The following is a 25,992-nucleotide window of genomic DNA, read 5'->3' as shown; positions in this document are numbered from 1 at the left end:
GGCCAGATTCAGGGTTTAAATACGAATGACCGCATGAGCGTCAGGCTGATTTCCTCCCGTGAATCAGGCAGCGTGTGGCCTGGCCTTGCTGTCGTGATCGAACAACCAACCAACCCCACAGCGCGCAGATGAGATGGACCAGAGTGCGTAAACTGGGGAGAGGAAGCACGAGAAGAAGGACTCACGGAGAGGCTCGACCTGAGAAAGGTCACACCTGAATCAAGAAGGATTGTAGCGGAGGGCAAGGCTGGTGGAATATCGGCGATCGGATCGCAGAAGATGTAGAATAGATAAACGAAGTAGGTCCAGTCCAGTTCGATGGGGGAGCATGTATTGTTGAACCTACTAGTACTAACTTAAGCTAGGCGGGTGACTAAGAGGGTGTCCTGACATAAGACTGCCCCCACTAGACTGGGACCCTCTCGAACTAAACCCCCTCAACAACCAGCAGTCCAAATGCCGAGAATGCCCAGTCAAAGGGGTCATTAAACCCGGAAAGAGTTTTCTCTTGCCCAGCATCCCCAGGACCGTGATTTTTTCCGAATGCTCCCCTTGTTTCCTGGGAGGAAGACTGGTGGATCCGCCTCAAAGAACTAGTGAGGCCAGGAGGTGGTCTCGATTAGGACTTGACTGTATAAAGGAGAAGTCATGCATAGTCTAGGGAGTTCCTTCATGACCACATCCATCTTTCACATCAATCCAGTTTTTGCTTTTTGGTCCCCGCTGGACTTCCTTTTTCTGCAGATGCAGAGGTCGTGATGGGGGTGGGATCTCTTTCTACCTATGTACTCCGTAGGTGTGCTCTACTGTCCCCAGATGACGTATCATTTATGGCTTCACATCCGGTAGAGCAAGTGTGCCCAAGGCGATGCTGATGTAGATAGTCACCAATAGCGTATCCCATCCAATAATTGCTGAAGGATAGCGTAATATACAAACCGCTTCAATGACCCCCACACGAGGTTTCGTATCCAAAGCCTGCAACCCATCCCCAGTCCCCAGGCTCAATCCCAAGAACTGAAGTCGCCAAACCCTCCCCGGCCCTTGACTTTCTTGCGCGCAGGTTCCGGCTCCGGTTCATCCACAAACTCAACAATCTCGTCTTCCTCTTGGCCTGCACGATCTGCTAGCGCGGCCTTCAGATACTTGCCAACGCCTCCACCGGAACTGTCGTCCGCATCAGTTGAGCCACGAACTCGTTTGCCTGTCCAAGTCACCTGGTCGTCTTCAGCTCGTCGGGCATTCGTCTCTTCCTCCCCGGGATCGGGTGCCTTCCCACGCGTCTCTTCCGCCTGCTTCTGCTTCAGGAACTCCTCAAACGGGTCGACAAAGACCGTCACGTCGAGGATACGGATATCTGGTGTAGGACGATTCGTCGATGAGTTCACAGGGTGAGTTTCCAGTTTATTCAATGTTGGAGATGATGGCGTGGGGTCATCAATGACATGGCCGAAGATCGTATGCTTGTTGTTTAAATGCGGTAGCGCGCGATACGCAATAAAGCTGATGAAAGTAGTTAGTACACAAATAGTTCGGAAAACCATTGACAAGGGGCGGAAGCTCACAATTGGCTGCTGTTGGTGTTTTTCCCTTTGTTCGCCATACTCAGCGTTCCACGGGAGTCATGCTTCAGAGGGCCCTCGAATTCATCGTTGAAGTACTTGCCCCAGATGCTTTCACCCCCTCGGCCTGTGCCAGTCGGATCACCACCCTGGATCATAAACCCGCGAATATTGCGATGGAATGTAACATCCTTGTAGTAACCCTTCTTTGCGAGTTTGATAAAATTCCACACAGCCTTCGGCGCGTATTCCGTATGTAGCTCCAGATTAATGTCGCCAGAGGTGGTCGAGATGCGTGCATAGCCTTTTTGTTTCACACGCCCTCTTTTCAGCATGTACTCTTCATCGGAGAGAAGTGCCAGCTCCGCAGAGGTATGTGGTGTCATCCCAGTGCTAGTGAACGATGCCGCAGCTAATCCGGTGGTGTGTCGTGCGGCATTGTAGGGGATCGGTTTCCCTGACTGCGATGAGCCAGTCTTCTGAGATAACGTCAAGGATGCGCCGTCGGTTTTCGATTTCGCGACCGCACCAGTGCCGGCCCGTTGCGCTCTCTCCGATCGTGCCTTTGCAACAGCTTCTTTAGCTTTGAGGATCTTCGCAGAGCTCCCCAGCGCATTAACGTTGACGTTGCTCGACTCTGCCTTGTCGTCCGGAACTCCACTTTCTCCCTCCTTGAGATAATTGAACGAACTCAAGTTTCTCGACTCGACATTCTGAGGGTCCTGCAATGTAATGATATCTTTGCGACCAAATTCTTCATCCGTAACCAGATCGCGCCACAATTTGCCCTTGATATTCAACCGCTCGACCGTGTCCCACGCAAAAACATTTCCCGTGTTGCGCAGCGCGACAATGTGGGTGTTATCCGTCAGCACCTTGTATGTGACCGGATCGACGTATTCGCCCGACTCGTTCTTCGCAATTTTCAGCTTGATGAGATCGGAGCTTTTCAGCGGACTGCCGTCTACTGGGTTCGTTCCATGCTTCTTGATCCAGGGGAGGATGTTTGTGAGGTCAAAGATCGTGCCCGACGGCGTGCAGACCGGATGCGCAAACGGTTGGAGAGAGAGGGAGCAAAAGTTGAACGGAAGACGCTTGAACGCCGCAGTGTCTCCCCCGCGTCGCGCCTTTGCGACTCCCGCTCCCGCGCTCGCAGAAAAGGCATCTTCCGATGCCCATTCCGAGTGTGTGATCTGTGGTGAATAGAGTCAGCTTGGTTGGGCCGACGCGATTGAATGGAGGTCGAGATCTCATACGTATAATTTATCAGTTCCTGTAGGTAGAACGCTTGATTAGCTTTGGATTTCAGGCAGCGACATATACGGTTTGCACACTAACCTTTTCCCATCCTGGCGGTGGAGTATCACGATGCTGATGTATGCTGCAGTCGTGGATGATGGTCTTGCGATAAAGGTCGCAACTTTTAAAGCCCTGGACATGAATGATGTATTGCCGTATCGTATCAGACTTGGCTAAACTATATTGGGTTAGGGTGGTGGTAAAAATTCCGTAAGTTTTGTCATGGATTTACGTTGCAACTCCCCGACACAAAGATCCATCCATCAATAGATGAGGTCGATCCTCGAATACTCAAGTTATCCTAAGGATACGAGAATATACCTTAATATGTGCTGCGTCATCGTCGGTTAAGCTTATGGTCTCTTTAGCAATGATCGTTAGAGCGAAACAGAAACTATGTGCACAATATACCTAGATATATATCAGACCGGGTTGCATTAAGTCGACACCAGTTGAATTAAAGAAAACTCAAAAAACAACTAGACGGAACAATAGACTTGAGTAATAACAACATGACATTAATGTGCGAACGTCTAATACTACATATGATACATCAATATTGTCGAAGAGTCCTATTGGAACAATCTCACTTTCCGAGTAGGCCGACCCGCATCCTCTTTTTCCAAGCCCGTAACGCCGTCAATGATTTATAGAAGTCATTAGATGAGTGTTGATCGTAAGGCGTCATCCATATAGTAAGCCCTCACGCAGATGACGGCTGGTAGCGCAGAGGAACAACCCAGCGATTACCAAAGTCAATTCCATGTCGTCGTCGGGTGCCGTATTTCCGCCAAACGATTTGAGGTATGCCGATATCTGCCACTGAAAGCTTCCAGGATGGGCCTTCCTGGGCAAGCAAAGCATGTAGTATCCCAGTCTTGGGTGCACCAAGGCATACTACTGAGGTCGAGTCGACACAAAGTCGACCACCATCGACCATGGTTTCCTCACCTGCAACACAGAAAGTCAGTCACGAAATATGTAAACACGAGGAGCCAGTTCTTACCATTGGAAGCAGACAAACCGGAAGGAACATCTACTGATAGGACGCCCAGGTTGCTTCGGTTGGCCCAGGAAATCATCTCGAAAGCTGTGGCTTGATCATCGGTGCGGAGATCATCGAAAGCCAAATGGATACCGAACAGTGCATCCACCACCAGGTCAGGATTGAAGTCTGACGCCGAGAGTCGCACAGCAAGGTCCTCCCATCGATGCACGCGCCCACCGATCTTCTTGAACACCTCCAGCTGCTTGCGGCAGTTCTCCAGCAGTTCATTCTCATGTTCAATGCCCAGCATACAAACTGTCACACGATGACCTCGGTTACGAAGATGTCGGGCTGCAGCAATAGCTCGGGCCCCGGTGCGATGGTTACCGGTAAGCACTAACATTGTCGGGGCCGCAGCATCGCTGGACAAGAGACCAACTGCGGCTTCGGCAATGCCTCTTCCAGCGTTCTCCGTGATCATGTCCTCGGTCAAACCAAGCTCCGCAACTGCAATCTGCTCGACTTCGAGGGTCTGCAATGGGCTCACGGTCGGACAGCTCCTATTGGTGGTGGTGAGGCGCAGTGAAGCCCCAGGAACACCAGGTCCGGTAATGGGTGACGCCGTCACCGAATTCTTACTCGGCCGAGGGCTTGTAGTCCGCGAGGTGCTTAACTGGCTGCGTCCAATGGAATTGACCTGGGGCAAGACTAATGGTTGCCCGAGGATGGCGCTTCCTTTTCGCGCAGTTTGGCTTCGTGCTGATCCCCTTGATAGTTCGCGCCCAGAATAGTTGGAGCCGCTCATTTTCGCATCACTGGGCTCTTGTTCCGATAGAGCGTCTTCACTCTCCGGGCTGTCAAGAACATTCTCTGACCAGTGTAGGTTCTTTCCGCCATTAGTTCCAGGCTTAGGGACTCTCCGGTTGAAGCTGACCAGACGAGCTTCGTCAGCTGTAGTGTCGTCATTGCGGATCTCTTCGAAAACCCGCCTCTTGTCAAATTTCGAGAGATTACTCTGGAAGTCGAAATCACCCATCTCCTGGATGTCTGTGGCATCTTCTGTCGCCCACCCATTAGGGTCCTCGGAATAATTGCCTCGGGTCTTCTTCTTCCGACGTCGCCCATTGAGGCCTGCGTCCTTGTCTTTGTTCGATTTGGGTTGCGGGAAGGATGGCTCTACAAACGCAGTCTGGCGCCAACCTCGAGTCTTGGGGTTTGTATTGGTAGCTCCATCATGCTTGTTTAGGGGTGCCGAATTCTCATTCTTCTGAGCAACTCGACGGCCATGCTTTGCAGGTTGGGCAGCCTGTCCCGGCACGAAGCTTTCTGTGGGCACAGTTACAGCCTCAGGAGCTTCCTTTTCCTGAGGTATACCTGAAGATCCGATATGGTTATCCCCGCTCAGCTCCAGTTTGCTGAATGATTCGGTTAATGGCGCTTGTCGTGGGACATATCCGTCAGACCGCTGATACTCCGCTGGTTGAGTGACCTGCTGTGGAGGCTTCGAGAAGCTGAGGATGGCGGGATCTTGGAAGGTCTGCGGTTGTGGAGCAGGAGGGACTGCCTGTACCACATCACGGTGTTGAGGCACTTGGTGTGCAGAAGGACCTAGAGACAAGTCCGCGATATCAGGGGCGTCGACGGAATAGGTGGGTAATTGCTGGTGGCTCCACGACAGAGTCACTGGACATGAGATGTTAGCAAGATGCGACCGGAACAACTGGACGGCGCTCTATCGTTATGCAGCTGGACTCACCGTTTCGCAGCATCAAGCGCTGACCGATGACGTTGGCAACCTCTCCTTGGATGGTCGCATCAGGCGGCGCCCGAAGGGTCACGAGAACATTATACCCTATGAATTCAGACGCCATGATGGGCAATCACTCAGTCGTCGATAGCTAGGAGAGCATCTGAACAGGAGGGTAAGAGGACGAGAAGACCACGAGGGTAACAGGGGAAAAAGGACCGAGCAGACTCGTACAAGTGTCGCAAAGCCGAATTGTCCACTTCCATTTCGAGCTCCCCGAACAGTCACGTGCATCTTATCGATAACCGGCGGGGCTTTTTTCTCTCTCTCTCTTTTTTCTACAAAGTACTGTTTCTAATCTAAATATATTCGGATCGAATGAACTAGTTTACTGGTCAAGTACGTGTACTACTAGGTACTAGCATAGGTATAGATATTTGTCCAGAGTATTGGAATATTAGACAATCCTTGAATCTCATTGAAGCTCCCCGTTGAGAGACCATTGAGAAACGCAGCAACTGAAGATGGAGTCTGTCGTTGACTCTTGCTATCTGGCCCTGCATCTCGTGTGGAGAAATAAACACCACGAGGCAAGATCATCATTACATCCTCTTGCAGCGGGGTCTACCCAATAGCTTATTTGCCAATGTACGTATCGGCGAAACATGGCTGCTTTGGCTTGACACATTCTTTAGCCAAGGCTACCCTTAAGATGGCATTCGTGTGACCTGCATATGTCCCGCTTCAGTAGGCACAGGGTTGCTCAAATCGGAGGAATGGGACGAAGTCGGATGGCATGAGTTCATATCTCTGGAAAGGGTCAGTGGAGGCAGTGGAAAGCATCCTGGACGATGACAGCGTCAATGGTACTGCAGTAGGTATCATCCGGGACCGACGTTTCTTCTGGCCAGCTCCAGAGGACCGAGACCCAACAATGAAACGAGTGATCGATCGAACAGAGGCCATGGCCAAGTTGTAATAAGCGACAGTCCAAGAAGCACATGCCTCAGAGTGCGGGGCACATTTAAACATATGACTACCATCAAGTAAGAGTCTTTTCATTCGGACGTTCTCAGGACATAGCCCTTGCCATTGAGTGATGGCTAATATAAAAAAGTATCATGCCATATGATCTTTTGCGCATGCGGCCTTCGACCGGCTCTTTGGCACCCTTCGTATAATATAGACAGAGTCAATCTGACCCAGCACAGATATGTATATGTGCAAGCAATGACAGTATCAGCTGACAACATAGATACACGGCGATTCAAAGTATGAATGCATCACGTCATGGGTGTGAACATTATGAATAATCATTTGTTTGTTATGCAGCCATAAGCTCTTCATAGTCTTCTTCGAAGTCGTCCGGGAAATCCTCTTGCCGGGTTCGCCTAGAAGTATTGGAGCCTTTGGGCTTGACAACCTCTGTAATGCTGACCAGGTTGGAGTAGAACTCCGTAACCTTAGGATGTACCATGACCTTACGAGGATCAAATCGGGTGACTTGAAGGCCATCTTTCGAGGTTGCACGACTCAAAGCGACATAGGCTTGTCCCTTTTCGAAGACCCGTCCGAGATCAACTTTCACCCGCTGCAGGGTTTGACCCTGAGCTTTATGGATCGACAAGGCCCAGGCAAGAATCAGTGGTATCTGTTGACGCTGAGCCTGCACTTCGCCGTTCGGCAACTCGATTTTCCACGTCTCAGGCTGGCAAAGCAGGTGTCTCTCGGACCCGTCGGGCTGTACGAAACATACCAAGGGCCATTTTCTGCTCGCGACGACTCCACCATCTTTGTTAATAGCGGACTTGAGCTTTTTGCGTGCTCGCACCGCACTATCCTCATCAAAATCGTTGAAATCGCCACTGCTGGAGAAATCGTTCTCATGTTCCCTGTAGACTTCAAAAGTCGTCTCATCCATGAAAGCAACCACTCTTCCGATGGACCCATTGACAAGCGTATCTTCCATGTTTTTAATGAGCATGACCTGTGCGCCTTTCTTGAGCTGAATGACCTGAGGAGCCATGCAGTTGGACAATAGTTTTTCACGGAATTTCTCGTCCTGGATAGTGCCAGAATCCACAGCATTGAAGGTCATCAGTTCACCAGAGAGTCTTTGCATCCGTGCACCATTTGCATGCTCGACTTCATTGCGAGTTGGAAACCTGCTGGAAGTTAGTACAGTCGTCGCATGTTGTTGGTCTCCTTACAATTCTGTGGCTTCAAGAGAGTCGTGGAAGTTCAACGGTCGAGACAATTGCTTGAACACGTCAATGGTACGCTGACTGAGCTTCCCAAGCCTCATTTCGTTAAGCATGCCCGCAAATTCAGGATCTGCCTGTCGGAAAACATTCGTCAAGAGGATGGTGTGGTGGATAGATGTATTCCAAGTAGCAGCCGCAAACGCAAATTTGGCTTCTCGACTGCCCCCCTCCGGCACCGGGGGCAGTTGAAAGAAATCGCCTGTGACCACCAGCTGGATGCCTCCAAAAGGACGCCCATTGTTTCGAATCAGACGGGCCACTTCTTCCAGTTTATCGAAAAGGTCACCATCAACCATAGATACCTCATCGATGATCAATACTTTGGTGCGTAACCAACGATTCCTGGCTTTGGGGTTCCTCTTAACCTATGAACGATCAGCACAATGATTCTTCCTAAGTAAAGTGGAGCAACCCTACCTTTTTGACGAGTTCAGGGACTTTATCCTTGCCTAACCCGATACCAGCGAAGCTGTGTAGGGTGACACCTCCGATGTTACACGCAGCGAGGCCCGTGGAAGCGGTCACGGCTACCCTGTCGGGCTCCTTTCGGTATTTGTCTCGCAATTTCTTGATGATCTCTCTCATAAGCACGGATTTACCCGTTCCAGCAGAACCGGTGAAGAAAATGCTCTTTCCATGCTGGACAACTGCATCTAGGACATGTCGCTGTTCATCACTAAGAAACAAGGATGCGATTTTTGGACGTGCTGGATGAGAAGCAGTTTTTTGGTTCTTTTTGAGCTGCTGTCGCATTTTCCTCTGTTTCTTTTGTTCTTCCTTTATCATGCTCTCGGAATTATTCCACAATGCGTTCTGCTTGGAGAGATGAGGATCCTTCGGTTTGATTTTCCAGTTGTACTCCTCGACTGGAGACGGCGGCTGTGCAGGTTCTTCGTTCTTGAGCCATGGCAGGGTTCGAGCGTTGCCAGGTTTTTGAAAATGGGAGGGGGGCGAAGAAGACCAGGGGTACTGTATGCTACTGGATGGCGCAACATTCTCCTCTGAAACGGGAGGCAACTCCGGGTACTTCACGTCCGACGGCGTGTTCGTTCGGACCGCGGGCTCTCGCGGCGACTGGGTGACGCTTGAGGGCTCTGGTGTTCGGTCTAGCTTGGGGTAGTCGGTCGAGGGCTTCTCTTGAGAAGCTGGTCTCACGATTGTCGGTGGGGGAATAATTGGGTCCGGAGCTTCGAAATCCAGGTCGTCATCATCGTCGAAATCATTTTCGTCAAAATAAACGGCACTGTGCAGAGAGCCTAGAGCAGACCCTCCGGCATTCGTCATTTCGATCTTCCGTTTGACTCCTATTGATTGCGGGGGAGGCGGTCTCGCTTGAGCCACGCCATTGTTGCGCGAGAGTGTCGACTGTAGGGGATGCGAAGACGCAGCTGAATGGTCCTTTACAGCCTTTTTAAACATAGCTGCGGCCCGTTTCGTTGCTTCCCGCGAAGTCGAGTATCCGAGGGCGGATTGCGATATCACAGGGGAAGCATGTGAGGTTCGTATGCGATAGCAGACCAGTGTGGTGGTGGTTTTCCTGGCATACATAAAAAGCCAGCAATCGGCTAGGATGATTCAGCGTGTAATGCGCAGGAGACCAATGTCCTTTGGCATCGAGGAATGAGTATAGAATCATTGGATTGAATGGGAGTGGGAACTTTTGGCGCGCACGGATTATTGTCGCGTTCCTGGAAAGACACGCGCCGCTTATCGCACGTGACGACCTGATAAGCAACGCGCGCTGCAAAGCGGCATCGATTCCATTTCAAGCAAAAGCCCTCGACTACCAGTCGCACTTGAGGTTCTGTTGCGTTGCCAAACATGAAGCATGGCAGTGAAAGCTGTCTCAAGTGAGTGGTCGCTCAATTACCGCACTGTTGGGACTTAACCAATGCTGATAACCTACCAGACAAGGAGCATCCTCTTGCGGGGGTGGTCCTTTGCTTCACCTCCATTCTCCCAGAGCAACGGGTACGCGATACGCTGTCATTTCGCTATGATCTTGCGCGTGTTCTGTCGTTTCTTTGATTTCTAACACTTTCCGTGATTTTTAGACTGAGCTAGCCACGATCGCAAGTCAGATGGGCGCAACCCACAAGTTCGACCTTACGTCCGATGTTACTCACTTGATCGTCGGCGAGACAAATACTCCAAAGTATAAGTTCGTTGCGCGAGAAAGATCAGATGTTGTTGTTCTCAAACCGGAGTGGATCGAGGCTGTGCGCCAGTCATGGATGCAAGGCGACGATACGGACATTCGTGCCCTGGAGGAGCTACACCGACTCCCAACATTCGCCGGTTTGTCGATATGTATAACTGGCTTCGAGGACAGTAAGTGCTGGAGATGGATTGCTTGGTTGGGAGGCAATTGGAGCTTACTTTCCGGACCACAGTGGCTTTCCGGAACTACATCCAAAACACGGCCACCGCCAATGGAGCCGAGTTCAGAAAGGACCTAACGAAGAGTGTCACGCATCTGATAGCGCGCAGCCCCGAAGGCCAGAAATACAAGTTTGCGACGCAATGGAATATCAAGATTGTTACCATGAAATGGTTCACCGACAGCCTAGAAAGAGGCATGACTCTCGAGGAGACGCTGTACGATCTTCATTTGCCAGAAGACCAACAGGGAGTTGGAGCATGGAACCGGTCATTGCCTCCAGTAAAAGAGAAGCCTGTAGAAAATGCAAGCTCCTCGAACCCACGTCCACGCAAACTGCGCCGAATTGCAAGCGCTAAGCTGGGCGATCAGAACGAAGGAATCTGGGGAGATATCGTGGGTGGTGGTTTTGACAACCCGGACTTTAGGCGATCCACCGGCAGTCAGCCGAGAAGCGATAGCCAACCTCTTCGGAGAAATGCATCCATAATACAGGAAGTCAAGTCATTTGCCAGTGAGAGTACCTTTCTGGAGCCCCAAGCATCCCGTCCACAAAGTGCGGAGCCGACATTGAATTCGAGTGACGGGTTTCTCAGAGAGACTTATTTCTATATCCATGGATTTTCCTCCAAGCAGGTATGTCCTTTCTATGTTTCTTGAAGTGCGCGAGGCTAAATTCTGCAAGACAAATGTACTCCGCCACCATTTATCATTCAACGGGGCCAAGATAGTGGGCACCCTGAATGAATTCTCCAGACCTGATATTCCTAAGCGAGGACATGGTCTCTACACTATTGTCCCGTACAAGATGCCTCGCAATCAGATACCCTCTACCGATGACTTGGCATTCGAATGCGAGATAGTGACCGATATGTGGCTGGAACGATGCCTGGATGCAAAAACATTAGTACCGCCAGAAACTCATGTGGCAAACACTCCGGTCCCCAGCTTTCCTATCAAGGGTGAGTCCTGCGTTCCTGGTATGTGGAGTCGTTGCTGAGCATTGTAGGGTTCTCGGGGATGAAAGTATGCTCGACTGGGTTCTCCCGCATCGACCTGTTACATCTATCCAAACTGGTCAACTTGATCGGTGAGCTATGAGCCAAATCTCGACTTCTGTTCCAGCTTATACTGACGACGCAGGTGCTTCGTATAACGAATACTTGACCCCGAGTGCGTCGATCTTGGTCTGCAACAACGCAGGGCCAGTGAACAACGAAAAGCTCCGACATACGCAAGAATGGGGCGTGCCCGCCGTTTCTGCAGATTGGCTATGGGACTCCATTCGGAGACAGCAAAAGCAAGCATTGGAGCCGTATGCTATTCGCAAACCGCCCTCTCAAGGCAGCAAGGATCTAGAAATGCGAGCTGGCCCTCGCCCAGATCAGCAGAAGCCACAATCACAGACCAATGGCAGCAATCACTCCAAGAGTGCACAAAGCAGGCATACTTCGCCGAATGTCACCGCGAATGGAACGAACAGAAGCTCCTCGCCTGACAACCACAAGACCACAGCACTCGACACTCCCCCGCGAAAGGAAAGGCCCGTTACCACACAGAAGGCTCCAAACCAGCCGCCCTCAAATCCCCAATCCCCAACAAAGGAACGAAACCCCACAAATTCACATCTGTCGCCTGCAAAGCGCCGCATTTCAGATGAATCCACCAACTCCGCTGCCCAGTCCATTGACCTCACGATCAGTGGGTTCCTGAAGCAGGCGCAGGCAGCGAGCTCGCGCTCAACGTCAGAAACAGGCGAATCCAATCGCCTAAGACGAAGAAAGCCGCTGCTCGGGCGAGCGCCCTCTCTCCGCACAGCCGAGCAAAAGGGCATCTCCCGCGCTAGCTCCATCGATACCCTCAATGACGACGGATGCGGCAGCGCCATCGATAGCGTCAATACGGACGGGATTGCGTCTTTTGTCAACAGCGGAAGATTCGAATTTGCCCCAGGAGACCGTCCAGTCGAGGAGGATGAGACCCAGTCTCCTCCCATGACGCAACTGAACTATGAGGATCCAGATGCCGTCGCGATGAGGGAGAAATTCCTCCATCATGCCGGCAAGCTCGTTGAGAAGAAACCAACTGCGGATGCGACGCTGGTTATGGGACAGGTGAGAGAGCTCGAGAATCCCGGATGGGGCTCGGGACGAAGAACAAGGAACGCACATAAGGCCGCGAATGATTTAAATAATGACTTTTGATATCTGAAGTACGGAGTGCATGGTCTTTTTGGTGTCCTTGAGGAGTTTTATATAGCATGGCGGCGTCGTACTTCACTTTTCTTTGGCCATTGCCGGCGTCAAGGGGGCAGATACAAGAATCTACGTGATGCTGATAAAGCAACAATATGCCCCAAGTACTACTCTTCTATTCAGGAGACGACGTGAAGCGTAAACAGTCTTGTTTTCGGTAGTCTCAAGTAACACTCAGGATATATAAAGCTTTTCAGAGCGCTAATACAAATGATGACTGATAATAGATATCTCTTTGTAAAATCCAAGAGATGAGTGTCGTAGCCATGCATAGATGGTAAAACAGGAGTAAAGGAGGTTGAGAATTGTACAGGATATTTTGATGACAAGCTAATAAAGGAAATGTGTATAAAAATCAACCAGCTCCAGCAGATAATAAGAACGATCCATTCCACATCGTGAATATTTGTACAATGAAAGGGGTGAAAAAGAAAAGAAGGGAGTTAGATGCAATCAGGCTTCGTAGGCTGCCAATCCACCAGGCAATGGACCATCGAGATCAATGCTTTCCACAGAGCGTCTGTTCTCGCTGCTGTCACGGAAGAGGTTGGAGAAGTATTTGCAGGCAGTTTCGCTCTCCTGCTTTGTCTTCGTAACCTCGTGCTTGCGTCTTCCAAGGTCTTCAATGTCTTGCGCGAGGCTGTTCTGGAGGTTGGTCGCCGGTATGCGCAGAATGCGACGAACCTCGGACGAAATCCTGCTGGCATTGGTGTGCACATAGTCCAGTTCAAAGAGTTTCGCAGCGAGTTTACGTGAGAGGCGAGGGGGAAGCGTCGTAGGAATCGAAGACAGGACATAGGCGGTAGTCAGGGCAGCTACAGAAGTTAGCATACGGCCAAAAATTGACAATGGATTGAACTTACCAGCTGCGACAATGCCGGGAAGAAGAAGACGTCGCAAATTGTTCGGTCCCAGGACCTTGGTGGCGGTGAACATACTATCAACCCAGCTGATACCACCGAAAGCACGGCCTCCAAGAACAGTCAAAGCAGTCATTGCCACTCCAGTTCCAGCCATCTTCTCCTGTCGTTCCCACAGGCTAGAAATGTCAAAGAAATCCCACAGCTCGACCTCAGTGTCGACCTGTCTAGCGAGCGTGTGGCGACGACCTCGGCGGAACATCATATCAGCACGGAAATTAAGGGGGGTGAATTTATCTTCTCCGACATGAAGAAGGCCGATATTTTGAATGAAACCGACACCCTGCACGGTCTTCTCACGAGCGTAGTCCTCACAATCCAAGACAGACGCCGAGATCTGTTCCAGCATGGCCACTTTGAGATCTTCAGCGTACTGGAATGCTGAGAACAGGCCGGGATACTCGACGCCCAGATCAGCCTCAGAGACGCGAGAAATGGTGTTCCCTAACGTGGAGCGAGTGTGGTTGTAGACGTCTTCGCACGACTCGTCGATGGACTTCTCCACCTGATCTCCCAGTTCCACCTTCTTCTTTTTGCCCTCTTCATATGCTGGTTCAAGCTCTGTCAGTTCATCCGTGACACGCTTGAGCTCCGATTCAGCGACATCACGATTGACCGAGGCCAAGGAATTAATATCCGCAAGCAAGTTGAGAAGGTAGGTTCTCGCAGGGGCCAACTTTGAGCGAGAGCGCTTCTCCAGAACGAAGCGTCGCAGAGAGCCCTCAAGGTTTTCGAAATCTTGAATCTTCTCTTTTTCTTTGCCTTTCCCTTTTCCTTTGTCCCCGGCTTGATCGTCATCATCGTCACCATCTGGGTCCGGGCCGTCTCCGCCACCGCTACCGGAGCCCGAGCTCCCAATAGACATAGGTGGTGCAACTGGAATGGCGTTACTCGATACAAAGTGAACAAGCTCTGCAGCTTCCTTGTATGTGCGAGGGCTGAGCTTGCCAATCTGCTCCAGGATCATGCGTTCACATCTTTGCTTGTCTCGGATCTGATCAAATCCATTGACGACGATAAACATATACGCCTTTTCATGAGCGGCATTCAGAATGAATTCCTTGGCCGAGAGCGTAAAATGGTTGGCGGCTGAAACGACGAATACGACCACATCGATCTCTTCCTGTCGCGCAAAGACCGCGGTGGTCTTTAAGGAGTCTGAGTTCAGCCCGGGAGCATCGATAAGCGCGATATCCACCACTCCGTTGTTGAGCAACGATTCGTCGATTGTTCGTGTGTCCTTGACGTAAACTTTGCACTGCATGTACTTGGAGTTGTCAACCACAATATTCTCAAGCTCGGTCAGTGCATAGACATCATATGTGCTCTCGTCGTTTCGGTTATAGTGGGCATCTTTGTGGACCGCATGCACCTCCTCGATTCCGCTATTCTCCCGTGCATCGAGAACTTCGCAAAAGATGCTAGTGCAGGGTTGCTGATCCTCGGGCAACACCTTTCGCCGCAGCAAAGCGTTGCAGAATGTCGACTTGCCGGCGTTCAGATCACCCGTGATCAGGACTTTGCTGGACGTATCCTCGATTCTGTCCCGCAAGGACAGCAGATGCTTGATGCTCTGGCTGATCTTCCCATCCAACAACGATGCGATAGATGCCTTTTCCAACGAGTGCACTAATTCAGCCTGTGACAAGGCACCCAGCTTGAGATCCAACTTCAAAATCGAAAACTCCCGCGCGATCTGGGGGCTCATCAATCTCGGCTCCGGCGGAGGGCGACGTTCGGCGGCAGCACTGGACTCGGCCAAATCTTCACTCGTAGACAACGTTGCCGCGCGCCTCGGCGGACTAGGTCTAAAGTTATCAGGGAAAGTGTTCGATTCGTTGAGGTACGATTGGGCCTGGTTCAAGCCTGGCCTTTGCGACGGAGATTCGGGAGTCTTGGTGCCGGGGGTAGCCTGTACGGAGGGATAATGCGCGGGCCACTGGCGGTTCATATCTTGGAGTTCTTTCAGAGTTTCGATTGTCCGGGAGATGGCGCGCCCGAGTTTCGTTCGATTCGAATTACTGCAAGGCTGTTAGCATACATACCTTTCGGTCACGTCACTCTGAGTTCGAACGTACTATAGGAGTTGGTGGACATGGCTCGCGACCACTTGTCGTTCATGCTCCGCTGTAGCGATAATAAGTTAGTAAGTTATATACTGCTTTCATCCAATATCGGTGGGATGTGACAAACCAGCCGGATTCCATTCTCCTGGTAGTGTTGGCGTATGTTGGGGGGTCGGCCGGTCGACCATGAGCTCCGGTCTCCAACCACTGCCAGCATGTCCATCCATCAAACTTCCACCGGCATTACTACCGCCGTACCCTGAGTCCTGATTCAACGAGGCCATCAACGCGGTGGCGCTCTCCGAAGTCGAGCCATTTCCGACTGTCATGTATGCGGGTGGGGGCGACGAAAAGAAAGGGTTCTCTGAGGATTCCTCCTGGGGAGGGTGTCGGGACGAACCCTCTCCGGCGGAGGAACCGCTCGTGCCGGAAAAGTACTCCTGGCTCATAGCGAGAGCGATGCGCGGTGCATGGAAATATGTCGACTTGAGCGTGGATGAAATGGGACGAAACAAGCATCGGCGCAGTAGAATAAACGATGGACATAACGTGACCGACGGATGACGGAAGCTTACGTGATTCAGCCATGCAACTTTCCGGACCATACCTTTTTGGATCAGGAACATGTGACAACGGTAATGACAACCCCCGTACTGCCGTTTTGTCGATACGCGGATTAATTACCACTTGATGTCACCAAGAGATAGAGGCCCTCCTATCAGGTACACCTTCCAACCATCCTCCCTCCTCCCCGCTGCCTAGCACTGCTCGTCTCGACCTCCAGATCCGATCATTTCTACACATCATGAATGTATGTATCGCCAGGTTACAGCCCTGATATCTGTTTTCTGACTATCGCCTCTCAGATCGTCGAGTGGGCATTCGGGAAGCGCATGACCCCGGCGGAGCGCCTGCGCAAACACCAAAGGGCGCTGGACCGGACACAGCGGGAACTAGACCGGGAGAGGGTCAAATTGGAGAATCAGGAGAAGAAACTGGTGCAGGACATTAAGAAGAGTGCCAAGAATGGACAGGTCGGCGCCTGTAAGATCCAGGCAAAGGACCTGGTTCGGACAAGAAGGTAAAGCACCGACTGATACTCCGAGACCGTTGCGTCGCATTTCCATGCTGATTGATATGGTTGATGAGGTATATCCAAAAATTCTATCAAATGCGCACACAACTACAGGCTATTTCTCTTCGGATCCAGGTGGGCGCTTACCCCTCTGACCCCGCCATCCCTTGTTGTCCATAGACTTACTTGCGCCTCTCTTCGTGCAGACGGTCCGGAGCAATGAACAAATGATGCAGTCGATGAAAGGTGCGACGATGCTATTGGGCAGCATGAACCGACAGATGAACCTCCCCGCGCTGCAACGAATCGCCATGGAGTTCGAGCGCGAGAACGAGATCATGGACGAACGACAGGAGATGATGGATGATGCGATTGACGAAGCGACGGGGATGGAGGGCGAGGAGGAAGAAGGCGAGGATATTCTGAAGGAGATCTTCGACGAGATCGGCGTAGATCTCAACCAAGCGGTTTGTGCCCGTTTCTCTCTCGGTTTGTCAAGCACTAACGATCGTTCGCAAATAGCTGGGTGTGACCCCGACGGACATACAAGCGACCGCTGTTGGCGAAACACGAGTCGCCCAGGCCGTCGGCGCAGGAGGTGGAGGTGGTGCTGCTGCAAGTGACGACGATCTGCAAGCACGACTGGACAATCTCCGACAGTAATACCCTTGCCATGTCTGTTCTTCGCCTGTTCCAGATCTATATCTCGTTTTACTACATCCTTTGCTCAACCAGCCTTCCGTTTGTCCAGCCCGTGGGCGCTTCTTTGCACCAACTATTCTCTACATTTCCGCTACGGACATGACTTGGCGATTCGGGCCATGGAATCGATCCCCATGGTTCAAGTGGGTCGATAGTTGATATGCTACAAGCGGTGTATCTCACATTCTTATGCGACAACATCGTATCCCATCAAGCATAATCTATATACCACGTAGGATGTCTTTACGCCTCCACAGCGTGCTGTTTCACGTCCAACTCCCCGGGACCAAGCTCACGATCTTCACGATTCCTCTCGGCCCTGACCGTCATGTAGATAATGCCCGAGGTCCAGATAACCAGGGCAATCGAACACCCAATCATTGCCCACATTCCCTTGACAAACTTGGGCGCGAACGTCGCCGAGTAGAATAGAATACTCCACCAGGCGTTGACAGCATTACTGCCCGCGTTCATGCTGGCAATGACCACAGAGCGTAGGCGGTCGTCTTGGTAGCGCATCGCGTCATTGCACCACGCAAAGAAGGTGGCCTGACAGGCGTAGACCGAGCCTGCCCAGTAATAGGCGGCGAAGACGACGGCCGTGGAGTCAAACCGGGTCAGGATCATGGCTGAGGTAACGATCCCGGTGATGCCTATCCAATAACCCACGAGGTATCGCTTGCCACCCAAGAAGTCGGTCAGCGTAGCCCAGAACAAGGTCGAGACGATCCCGACGGCGGGGATACCGGTGGGATAGTTGTTGAGCTGGGCGACCGTGTACTTCTTGGTTGGATGCGACTTCATGTACAGGGCCAGGAGAGAGTTGGTCGAGAAGGACTCGGTCTCGCCGGCAATCACCCACAGCATGGTGAATGCATACCAATACCAGGCGCTGAAGACGCGTTTGACAAACGCGAGGTTCAGGGGCACTTTGACGACTCCGGCCTCTGGGATGCGGGCTATGGCGAGAGCGCGCTCCTCAGCGGACAGGTATGGCGCTTTAGTCGTGGTAGGAGTGTCAGGGAAGAGGCAGAAGCCATAGATGGCGATGGGGATGGTGATCAGTCCGTCGACCTGGAAGATGCCATGTTATTAGTATTCTGGGTCATATTAAAGCCACAAAGATTGGTGTGTACGAACTATGAATAGCCATCTCCAACCAGAGAGCCCTCTGGCGCCATGCAGAGAAGAGTTGATGCCGGTCTGAATGAAACCGCCAAACATCGTCCCTGCGAGCCCGGACGCCGTGAAGATTCCACTTCGCTTCCCCAGCTCCTTTTCCGTATACCAGGATCCCAGGATATAGTGCGTTCCTACAAAGGTGCTGGACTCAGCCAGCCCGAGGAAGAACCGGATGGCCATGATGCCCTGGGGGTTATGCACCGCGGCGGTGATCATGGTCAATCCGCCCCAGATGACCATCATGGTCGGGAAGAAGATGCGCGGTCGAACATAGGTCAGGGCTAGATTCGAGGGAACCTGTCCGATAATATAGCCCACGGTGAAGATGGTGTTGATCACGTTGAGCTGATTTCCTTGGAAGTTCAATTCCTCCTTCATGCCGGACACATAGGCATTGGACAGGTTGGTGCGATCCAGATAATTGGCAAAATAACACAGGCAGCAGAAGGACAGGATGAAGCAGTCCAGCTTCCGGAGCAGCTTAGCTTCTCCGGGGACGCTCTCCTGGCCCTTGAGGTAGGAGATGAAGTTGGACAGCATGATCACATAGAAGGGCTCGCTCTCTAACTCCCTCTGTATCTTCTTGTGGGCGTCTGTCCCTGGACGTACATCATCTTCCCCTGGAGAAAGTCCATCTTATAATACTTTGTTTGTGTTATCTTCTTCTACGCTTGATTTGGCAGCCAAGTCCCCTGAAGAGGGGGATTGGAGTCTGGTGGCCGGCTTATCTAGTCTGCATTTTGCCTGTTCTACGACGCCCGCCGACTTATACTTCCGCCATGAGCGGCATCGGCCTCGGCTGGCTCGTATTTTCTTTGATTAATGGGTTGATGGATGGATGGATTATTGGAATGAGGGGAAGTTTCGTCGGAAATCCTCCGAACTGTCGTCTATCTTGCTCTTCTTTTCTTTATCAAGCAGCTAATCTCCACAGACGACTCCAAGCCCTAACGCCGTCTCCGCATCAAGTGCCGACGATCGTCTCTTCATAGGCTGAACATGCCGACTCCAGACCAGGATCCCGCGATAGCACTAGTTCTATCTATCGTCACGGCTGCTGAGACGAATCATGATTCAGCCTGCAGGTCCCCTAGAGGGCGTATCATGAACCGCCCGGCGTGGGCGGTGCCGGCTATCGCTCGGGATGAACCCCGCCCTGATTGTATACAAATGGAACCGCGGTTCCAGAAGCCACCCAGCCCGGACGTACGACAACCCGTCTAGGATTCTTGCAATTGACTGCTTCACGCCTCACCGTCGCCATGAGTTGGGATACGATTGCCGCGAAGAAACGGCAAGCTCTTAGAGACGCGATTCCTGCGGAATGGGTGATTCCTGCCAGCATCTTCCCGCCAGACAGTCAATTAGATGTAACCACCTTTCCCCGACAGTCGGGTTGGTTTACGGAGCGGGAGCTGGAGATCACAGCCACCCCGGCGCCGCAGCTCCTGTCCAAGCTGGCGTCTGGCTCATGGAGCTCAGAGGAAGTGACGAGAGCATTCTGCAAGACGGCTGCTGCTGCTCACCAGTTGGTATGTTTATCCGTCTGTTCCTGAAGCTTATAACAGACTAACAATAGTACGATTACTTAGACCAACTGTCTCTCGGAGATCCTCTTTGAAAAGGCCATCGCTCGGGCCAGAGAGTTGGACGCGCAGCTGAAGAAGACAGGCAAGACTGTCGGCCCATTCCATGGCCTCCCCATCTCGATCAAGGACAATTTCAACATCATCGGCACGGATTCCACCATCGGATTCGCCTCCTTGGTCAACGACCCCGCAACCTACAACAGCACCCTGATCGACCTGCTGCTTGACGCCGGCGCCGTGCTCTACGTCAAGACCAACGTCCCGACAGCGATGATGATTGCCGAGTCGGTGAACAACGTCTTCGGCCGCACCGTCAACCCGCGCAATAGGAAGCTGACGTCTGGCGGTTCTTCCGGTGGCGAGTCGGCCTTGATTGCCTTTGGGGGCAGTCGTCTGGGCGTGGGGACAGATATTGGTACGGCCCCGGTGTCGCCCTGCATCTACGAAGGCAAAGACAACTAACGGCGTACGATGTGACAGGTGGTTCCCTCCGTATCCCGGCTGCTTGCACGGGTATTTTCACTATCAGGCCGTCGTTTGGCCGGTTCCCCAACTTCCAAACGCGCTCCGGTCTGGCCGGTCAAGAAGCCGTCCACAGCGTCAACGGACCCATGGCGCCGACGCTCGAGGAGATCGTCCTCTGGTCCAAGACCGTCGTCGGCCAAGAACCATGGCTTAGGGACCCGAAGTGTCTGCCCATCGCATGGCGCAGCGTTCCGCCCAAACGTACGCTCAAGATCGCGGTCCTGTGGAACGACGGCGTGGTCACACCTACGCCTCCGGTCACGCGTGCGCTGAAGCAAACGTTGGCCAAGTTGCAGGCCGCAGGCCATGAGATCGTGGACTGGGCACCGACGGGCCACGCCGAGCTGCTGGCGACGCTGGCGCGCATGTTTGTCGCCGACGGCGGAAAGTCGGTCGAGAAGCTGCTCCAGCCGACCGGGGAGCCGTGGCGTCCGGAAATGAAGGCCTATCAGGAGGCGACGGAGCTAGGCGTGCATGAGATGTGGCAGCTACAGGTGGCGCGAAATACCCTCTGCAAGGCGTATCAGGACCGGTGGAATGAGAGTGGGATCGATGCGATATTGGGTGCGTAGTATACCCCTGGGGATGTGGGATCCATCAGCTGACTAGTGATCTGCAGGCCCGACGACACCGTATAGTTTTGTGGAGAACGGCAAGTTTGGGTATGTGGGATACACGGGCGTCTTCAACGTGCTGGATTACCCGGCTGTATCATTCCCTTGTGGCGTGTACAGCGACAAGAGCGTTGACGTGGCGTATGCCAATCATGCGCCATTGTCGGAGGTGGACGCGCAGGTTCAAAGTGACTGTATGTGAGCCCGTTTGATTCTGTGGGCGCATTCAGAACTGACCATTAATAGACTCCCCCGATGCTGTGCACGGAATGCCGGTGAGCCTGCAATTAGTTGGCCGGCGCTTGGAAGAGGAAACGGTGTTGATGATGACCGAGGTGGTTTTACAGTCTCTGGAGGGGAAGATTGGACACAAGCTATGAGCTCGTATACACGCATATAGAGAATTGCATTACGGATAGTCCAGGTCTTGTATCTGGTTGCATTGTCGTGATAGATTGAAGAGTATTTGCAGTTATTCGTGTCGAGCCTTCAATACCATGTTGCCATGGGTCTTCGCCTCTACCAGAAGAATCAGGCTGGTCATCGTCGATCACTGCAATGTCGGGATTCTTCCTATAGAACAAACCGGCAGATGGTGTAAAGTCCATTGCATTTTGGAAGCCTTGTAGTCCCCGAATCGGACGTGCATTCCCAGAGTCCGCACCGCAATTGAGATGACTTGCCCGATGTTCTGCTCAAAGTGCGATGACAGATGCTTTCTCCGCAAGAACGTTGTGGTTCTAGAATTCTTTCCCTCCTAAAGTGGAGATGAAGTAGAAGCCCTGCGTAGATCCAACCACGGTGTGTGAGTTGAACACCAGTAGATGTGGTAGTTCTGGTGTCACAATGGGCTTTCCAGTGAGACTGTGAGGCAAATTTATGCGGTGAGCATACTTCTTCATATGCAGTCCACGGATGATGGTACAACCAGGTGAGCAGCATAAGCATAGAGTAAACAGTGGCTGTGTACATTACAGCGTACAGACGATCGATAGACATCGGTCCAGCTTATATGCGGCCGCATACCCGGTGAGACAGTTGATTATGATAGTATTATGGTATTATGTATCATTGGACCGACTCTCCAGCCAGCCCATCCTCGGCCGCCCGGAACAAGGACAATGAAGGTGAAACCCTCGAGCAAGGTGAAGAGCGACAAGTGAAGAGGGACGGTGAAAGAGCGGTCACCAGAGTCACAAGGCCAGAGAGGAAACGCGACGTCCAGAAGCCAATCCATGAGTCAGAGCTATTATCAGCCACTCTTATTCGTTGCGAGGCACAGTTGCGCTCGGCTTCTGATATGCGGGGATTTCATCCTGATCGCCCGGGTGCGAGACGATGCTGACAACGACAAACAAACGCCCTCGTTAGTGGGGGCGGAAGACATCCCAGCTGAAGCATACCAGAGATAACATGCTGACATTACAAGTGTTCATGTCAAACAGTGAAGTAGGAAGAAAAGCACATACAGCTGCATTTCTGCAACACCTTCATATGTTGTGCAGTGATAGACTGACCCACCAAATGGCTCGTGGATTCCTTCAATGCAGGCAAATCGAGCACTAGTCATTGTAGTCAAGCACTAGCAGTGGAATCGCCACAACCGAGTTGAAGAATGTGCCCTCACTGGCCGACTCTCCACGCAAGGGCTTCGTCTGTCAGCGACTCTCCAGCTGCGGTGCCTGTTCTGCCTGTTCTTGGCTGCAGCATCCTGCAGCCCATCACGGCATCAACGCCAATAACAGCAGCAGCCACCGTTGGAGATAGCTAACTCTCGACCGCCTCTTACGAGTGAATCGACAGAAACCCAAGAAATGAATAGAAAGGGAATGCAATCGGACCAGGGTATGACCGTGCTCTTTGCTTGTTTCGCGTATCCTCGAATCCCCTCGTCAGGCAGACTCAGGCTCATGCAGCCTTGCTCGATGCGCCACGGCTCTGCGTCTTTTTTGCATCTCGTCTCATGCCTCCTCCGAGTCTTCATTCCAGAGTAACATGGAGGGTACCGTCTGACATCCGGTGCATCGCCCCATTGAGGCTGAGATAGAGAAAACGCCTGCGCCTCACTCTTGTAAACGCCCGGGCTGGGTGTGACGCCCCAGGACCAGGATCAGGATCAGAATCTCTCGTGTCGCAGGGCGTAGACGGGCAAAGAGGGCAAAGTGCCCTTGGAAGATGCAACATGAGCTGCTCCTATCTGCGACAGAAACGATCGCCATCATTGGAGGACAGAGACGGTGGTGACTGTCGGGCGTGTGAGGTCTGACCTTTTTCCCCAACGGCTAGACTGCTAGGCGGAAACCTAATGGCAGGCAGCAGAGCAGTGGCCTGCGAATCGTGCAACATTACTCACCATCTGGTGTGGAGGTGCATATGCATGCCGTGGAGGAGGATGGTGTATATCAAGTCTGCAATCCCCACTGTCTTGACTCTTTGACATCCGTTCGCTTCTTAGTTCTGTTTGTCAGTTGTTCCTATTCTCATGAAAGTAATGTAAAATTTAGTCAAAAAGTATTGTCGTCTTACTGCTACTATCTTCATCAATCTACTCTACTACTCTACTCCCTATACTCCCTATACTCCCACTATGGCGGTCATCAACCAGAATATCCCACCTCCCCCTCCAACTCATCATCCTCCGCAGCACCAGATGCATCCAGGCGACATCCCCCGAGTGATTCACAATCCCACTCCCGGCCCTGCGCACCTCGTCGATGACTTGTCTCGGCTGGACATCAACCAGGGTAGAAACCGAGTCAAAGAGCCCGTCGTCATCAAAGAAGTCGGACCCGACCCTCGCGCCGTCTACCACTACGTCGGGTATACGTTCTTCAAGTCGGACGCGCTGCCGGGTCAGAAGTCCACCTGGAGCAACGTCGAGAAGACGCGCATGCATCTGTCTCAGTTGGATCTCCACAACCAGGTGCAGAAGCGCGCGAAGAAGTTCTCCGCCGCCGCCCAGTATCAGAACCTGTCGCGGATGAAGCGCACCGCCGTCGACGACTTGATCGAGGAGCTCCGACGACAGGACCCCCGCTACGAATGGACCTGCGTATATATCAAGGAGTCGGAAAAGCCCGTCAAAGGGAAGAACGCGCGCCGCGGCGACTACGAGACCCTCTCCATGGACATCATCCTGTCGCGGAGATCCGTCAACACCGGATCATACTCCAAGACGCCCCAGCCCGTCCAGGTGAACTTCGATACCACCCCCCGGGGGCGCGAGGCTTTCCAGCCGCAGTTTGCAGACCCGGTGATCAACCAAGAGCCTCCGCGCCAGATGAACAAGCCGTTTGAGAACGTGCAATGGGCCGCGGGTGTCGACCCCAAACGAGCATCCCATCCCATCTTCACTCAAGTCCCGCAGTCGGCGCCTCCGCAATACCATCCGCAGGGAGCGCCTCCGCCTCCCCCGGCCGAACATCCCATGGCGCAAGTGCCGCCGGTCAGTCAAGACCAATGGGCCGGAATCCCAGCCGGTATGCGTCCACAACAGCAACATCCACAACAACAACCCACAACAACACCCACAGCAACACCCTCAGCAACACCCCTCAGCAACACCCTCAGCAGCACCCTCAGCAGCACCCTCAGCAGCAACCTCAGCAGCACCCTCAGCAGCACCCTCAGCAACACCTACACCCCGACCTGGTGAATGCCGCGCGCGCAGCCAACCTCGGAAACGGCGCACCTTTTGAGGTCCTGAACAGGAACGCCCCGCTGGGAGGCGATGCACACCATCAAGCGCAGGGCTTCCCAAACGGGCATCGCGCATTCGTCCCTCCAGGACGGGAAAACGTGATGTTCGCGTCGAACCCAGCCGCCGCCGCATGGAGGACCACCACCGCGGGGCCCGAACGCGCCCATGGAAGCGGAGGCGGACTACATCCTCGAGTCCAGCAGCGCGGGGGACGGAGAGTCGACACTGTTCGACCACGAGGACCTCAGTTCCGCGACGGACAGTTCCGACGACGACGGACGATACAGCAATCGGTCGCCGCACCCACGAGGCAGCCTCTACCGGCAACACTCGTCCAAGTCGCGACGATCGGACCCGGGATATCGCACGCACTACCGCAAGCAGCCGCGGCAGGCCGCCACGCATGACGCCAAGTACGTGCGCGCGCTGGACGCCCACGGCGGACATCACGCTGGGCGCTATGCCGACGGGTCCGTGGAGGTGACGCCGGCGGACAGCAGGAACCCACTGCGTCGGGTGCCGAAAGGGTATACTCGGGAGGTCGCTCGGGTGTCCCGGGATCGTCCGAAAATCGTGCAAGACCCCGTCGTGGTTGCCGACGACCTGGCGCTGGTTGGTAGCTTGGGCGAGAAGTATGACAAGTTACGGGCCCGCCATGACATGCGCAGTCAAATTTTGGACGATCGTGAAGCGCTGGTCGAGCGTCGGGAACGGCTGGTGGAACAGCGACAACGCATGCTGGAGGAACAGCTGGGCAATTCGTGTTATTTGGGACGGTGTGTGTCGATGCGTGAGCCGTACTATCATCGACATTTTTGATCTTTTTCTTGTGAGTTTCTAGCCTTTTTCTTCTGGTTTTGTCAGTCTGTTGGTGCTCCGAGACTGTTTGTATAGGAGTATGGCGTTGGCGTTAGATACGATGACGATGTATTCTACGACAGATGAGCCAGGCATCTGGTAACGTGATACCTAGGTAGTTATGTACCAATTAATCAATTCTTGATATCAATTACTGTCTGATAATATCATGGGCATCATAATATTATGCGTTGGAGGTTCGCCAGGTGGTGTTGTACTTATATCCTGACGTGTTATCGATAACCGGCAAGGCATATAAGCGGGAG

The 25,992-nt window shown here is 52.7% G+C and overlaps 9 protein-coding genes across 9 annotated transcripts; 4 read left to right on the top strand and 5 right to left on the bottom strand.

Moving 5' to 3' along the window:
* Nucleotides 1-1,004: 1,004 nt before the first annotated feature.
* ATEG_06172 (PPIL2 family peptidylprolyl isomerase) lies at nucleotides 1,005-3,001 on the bottom strand (the record flags this gene model as incomplete). Its single annotated transcript, XM_001215350.1, has 3 exons — nucleotides 1,005-1,503; nucleotides 1,566-2,755; nucleotides 2,897-3,001. The coding sequence occupies 3 exons, from the start codon at nucleotides 2,999-3,001 to the stop codon at nucleotides 1,005-1,007; spliced, it is 1,794 nt and encodes a 597-aa protein (XP_001215350.1).
* Nucleotides 3,002-3,564: 563 nt separating this feature from the next.
* ATEG_06171 (mRNA decapping enhancer EDC3) lies at nucleotides 3,565-5,720 on the bottom strand (the record flags this gene model as incomplete). Its single annotated transcript, XM_001215349.1, has 3 exons — nucleotides 3,565-3,812; nucleotides 3,868-5,532; nucleotides 5,606-5,720. The coding sequence occupies 3 exons, from the start codon at nucleotides 5,718-5,720 to the stop codon at nucleotides 3,565-3,567; spliced, it is 2,028 nt and encodes a 675-aa protein (XP_001215349.1).
* Nucleotides 5,721-6,920: 1,200 nt separating this feature from the next.
* On the bottom strand, nucleotides 6,921-9,144 carry ATEG_06170 (DEAD/DEAH box helicase; the record flags this gene model as incomplete). Its single annotated transcript, XM_001215348.1, has 3 exons — nucleotides 6,921-7,761; nucleotides 7,807-8,225; nucleotides 8,278-9,144. The coding sequence occupies 3 exons, from the start codon at nucleotides 9,142-9,144 to the stop codon at nucleotides 6,921-6,923; spliced, it is 2,127 nt and encodes a 708-aa protein (XP_001215348.1).
* Nucleotides 9,145-9,688: 544 nt separating this feature from the next.
* Nucleotides 9,689-12,444, top strand: ATEG_06169 (BRCT domain protein; the record flags this gene model as incomplete). The annotated part of the gene is made up of 6 exons (XM_001215347.1): nucleotides 9,689-9,710; nucleotides 9,770-9,831; nucleotides 9,915-10,191; nucleotides 10,254-10,876; nucleotides 10,926-11,220; nucleotides 11,384-12,444. The coding sequence occupies 6 exons, from the start codon at nucleotides 9,689-9,691 to the stop codon at nucleotides 12,442-12,444; spliced, it is 2,340 nt and encodes a 779-aa protein (XP_001215347.1).
* A 504-nt stretch (nucleotides 12,445-12,948) lies between these two features.
* Nucleotides 12,949-15,930, bottom strand: ATEG_06168 (mitofusin; the record flags this gene model as incomplete). Its single annotated transcript, XM_001215346.1, has 4 exons — nucleotides 12,949-13,310; nucleotides 13,359-15,436; nucleotides 15,494-15,542; nucleotides 15,609-15,930. The coding sequence occupies 4 exons, from the start codon at nucleotides 15,928-15,930 to the stop codon at nucleotides 12,949-12,951; spliced, it is 2,811 nt and encodes a 936-aa protein (XP_001215346.1).
* A 356-nt stretch (nucleotides 15,931-16,286) lies between these two features.
* On the top strand, nucleotides 16,287-16,779 carry ATEG_06167 (ESCRT-III subunit protein DID4; the record flags this gene model as incomplete). The annotated part of the gene is made up of 3 exons (XM_001215345.1): nucleotides 16,287-16,292; nucleotides 16,348-16,562; nucleotides 16,671-16,779. The coding sequence occupies 3 exons, from the start codon at nucleotides 16,287-16,289 to the stop codon at nucleotides 16,777-16,779; spliced, it is 330 nt and encodes a 109-aa protein (XP_001215345.1).
* A 722-nt stretch (nucleotides 16,780-17,501) lies between these two features.
* On the bottom strand, nucleotides 17,502-18,980 carry ATEG_06166 (uncharacterized protein; the record flags this gene model as incomplete). The annotated part of the gene is made up of 2 exons (XM_001215344.1): nucleotides 17,502-18,332; nucleotides 18,399-18,980. The coding sequence occupies 2 exons, from the start codon at nucleotides 18,978-18,980 to the stop codon at nucleotides 17,502-17,504; spliced, it is 1,413 nt and encodes a 470-aa protein (XP_001215344.1).
* A 722-nt stretch (nucleotides 18,981-19,702) lies between these two features.
* On the top strand, nucleotides 19,703-21,548 carry ATEG_06165 (uncharacterized protein; the record flags this gene model as incomplete). The annotated part of the gene is made up of 5 exons (XM_001215343.1): nucleotides 19,703-19,972; nucleotides 20,033-20,444; nucleotides 20,510-21,118; nucleotides 21,174-21,362; nucleotides 21,415-21,548. 5 exons carry the CDS (start codon nucleotides 19,703-19,705, stop codon nucleotides 21,546-21,548), a joined length of 1,614 nt encoding a protein of 537 aa, XP_001215343.1.
* A 2,207-nt stretch (nucleotides 21,549-23,755) lies between these two features.
* Nucleotides 23,756-25,687, top strand: ATEG_06164 (uncharacterized protein; the record flags this gene model as incomplete). The annotated part of the gene is made up of 3 exons (XM_001215342.1): nucleotides 23,756-24,647; nucleotides 24,702-24,819; nucleotides 25,069-25,687. The coding sequence occupies 3 exons, from the start codon at nucleotides 23,756-23,758 to the stop codon at nucleotides 25,685-25,687; spliced, it is 1,629 nt and encodes a 542-aa protein (XP_001215342.1).
* Nucleotides 25,688-25,992: the final 305 nt, after the last annotated feature.

This window comes from Aspergillus terreus, genomic scaffold (genome assembly GCF_000149615.1).
Source record: "Aspergillus terreus NIH2624 scaffold_8 genomic scaffold, whole genome shotgun sequence".
In the NCBI taxonomy this organism is placed as follows: domain Eukaryota; kingdom Fungi; phylum Ascomycota; class Eurotiomycetes; order Eurotiales; family Aspergillaceae; genus Aspergillus; species Aspergillus terreus.
This window is presented reverse-complemented; position numbering and strand designations above follow the sequence as displayed.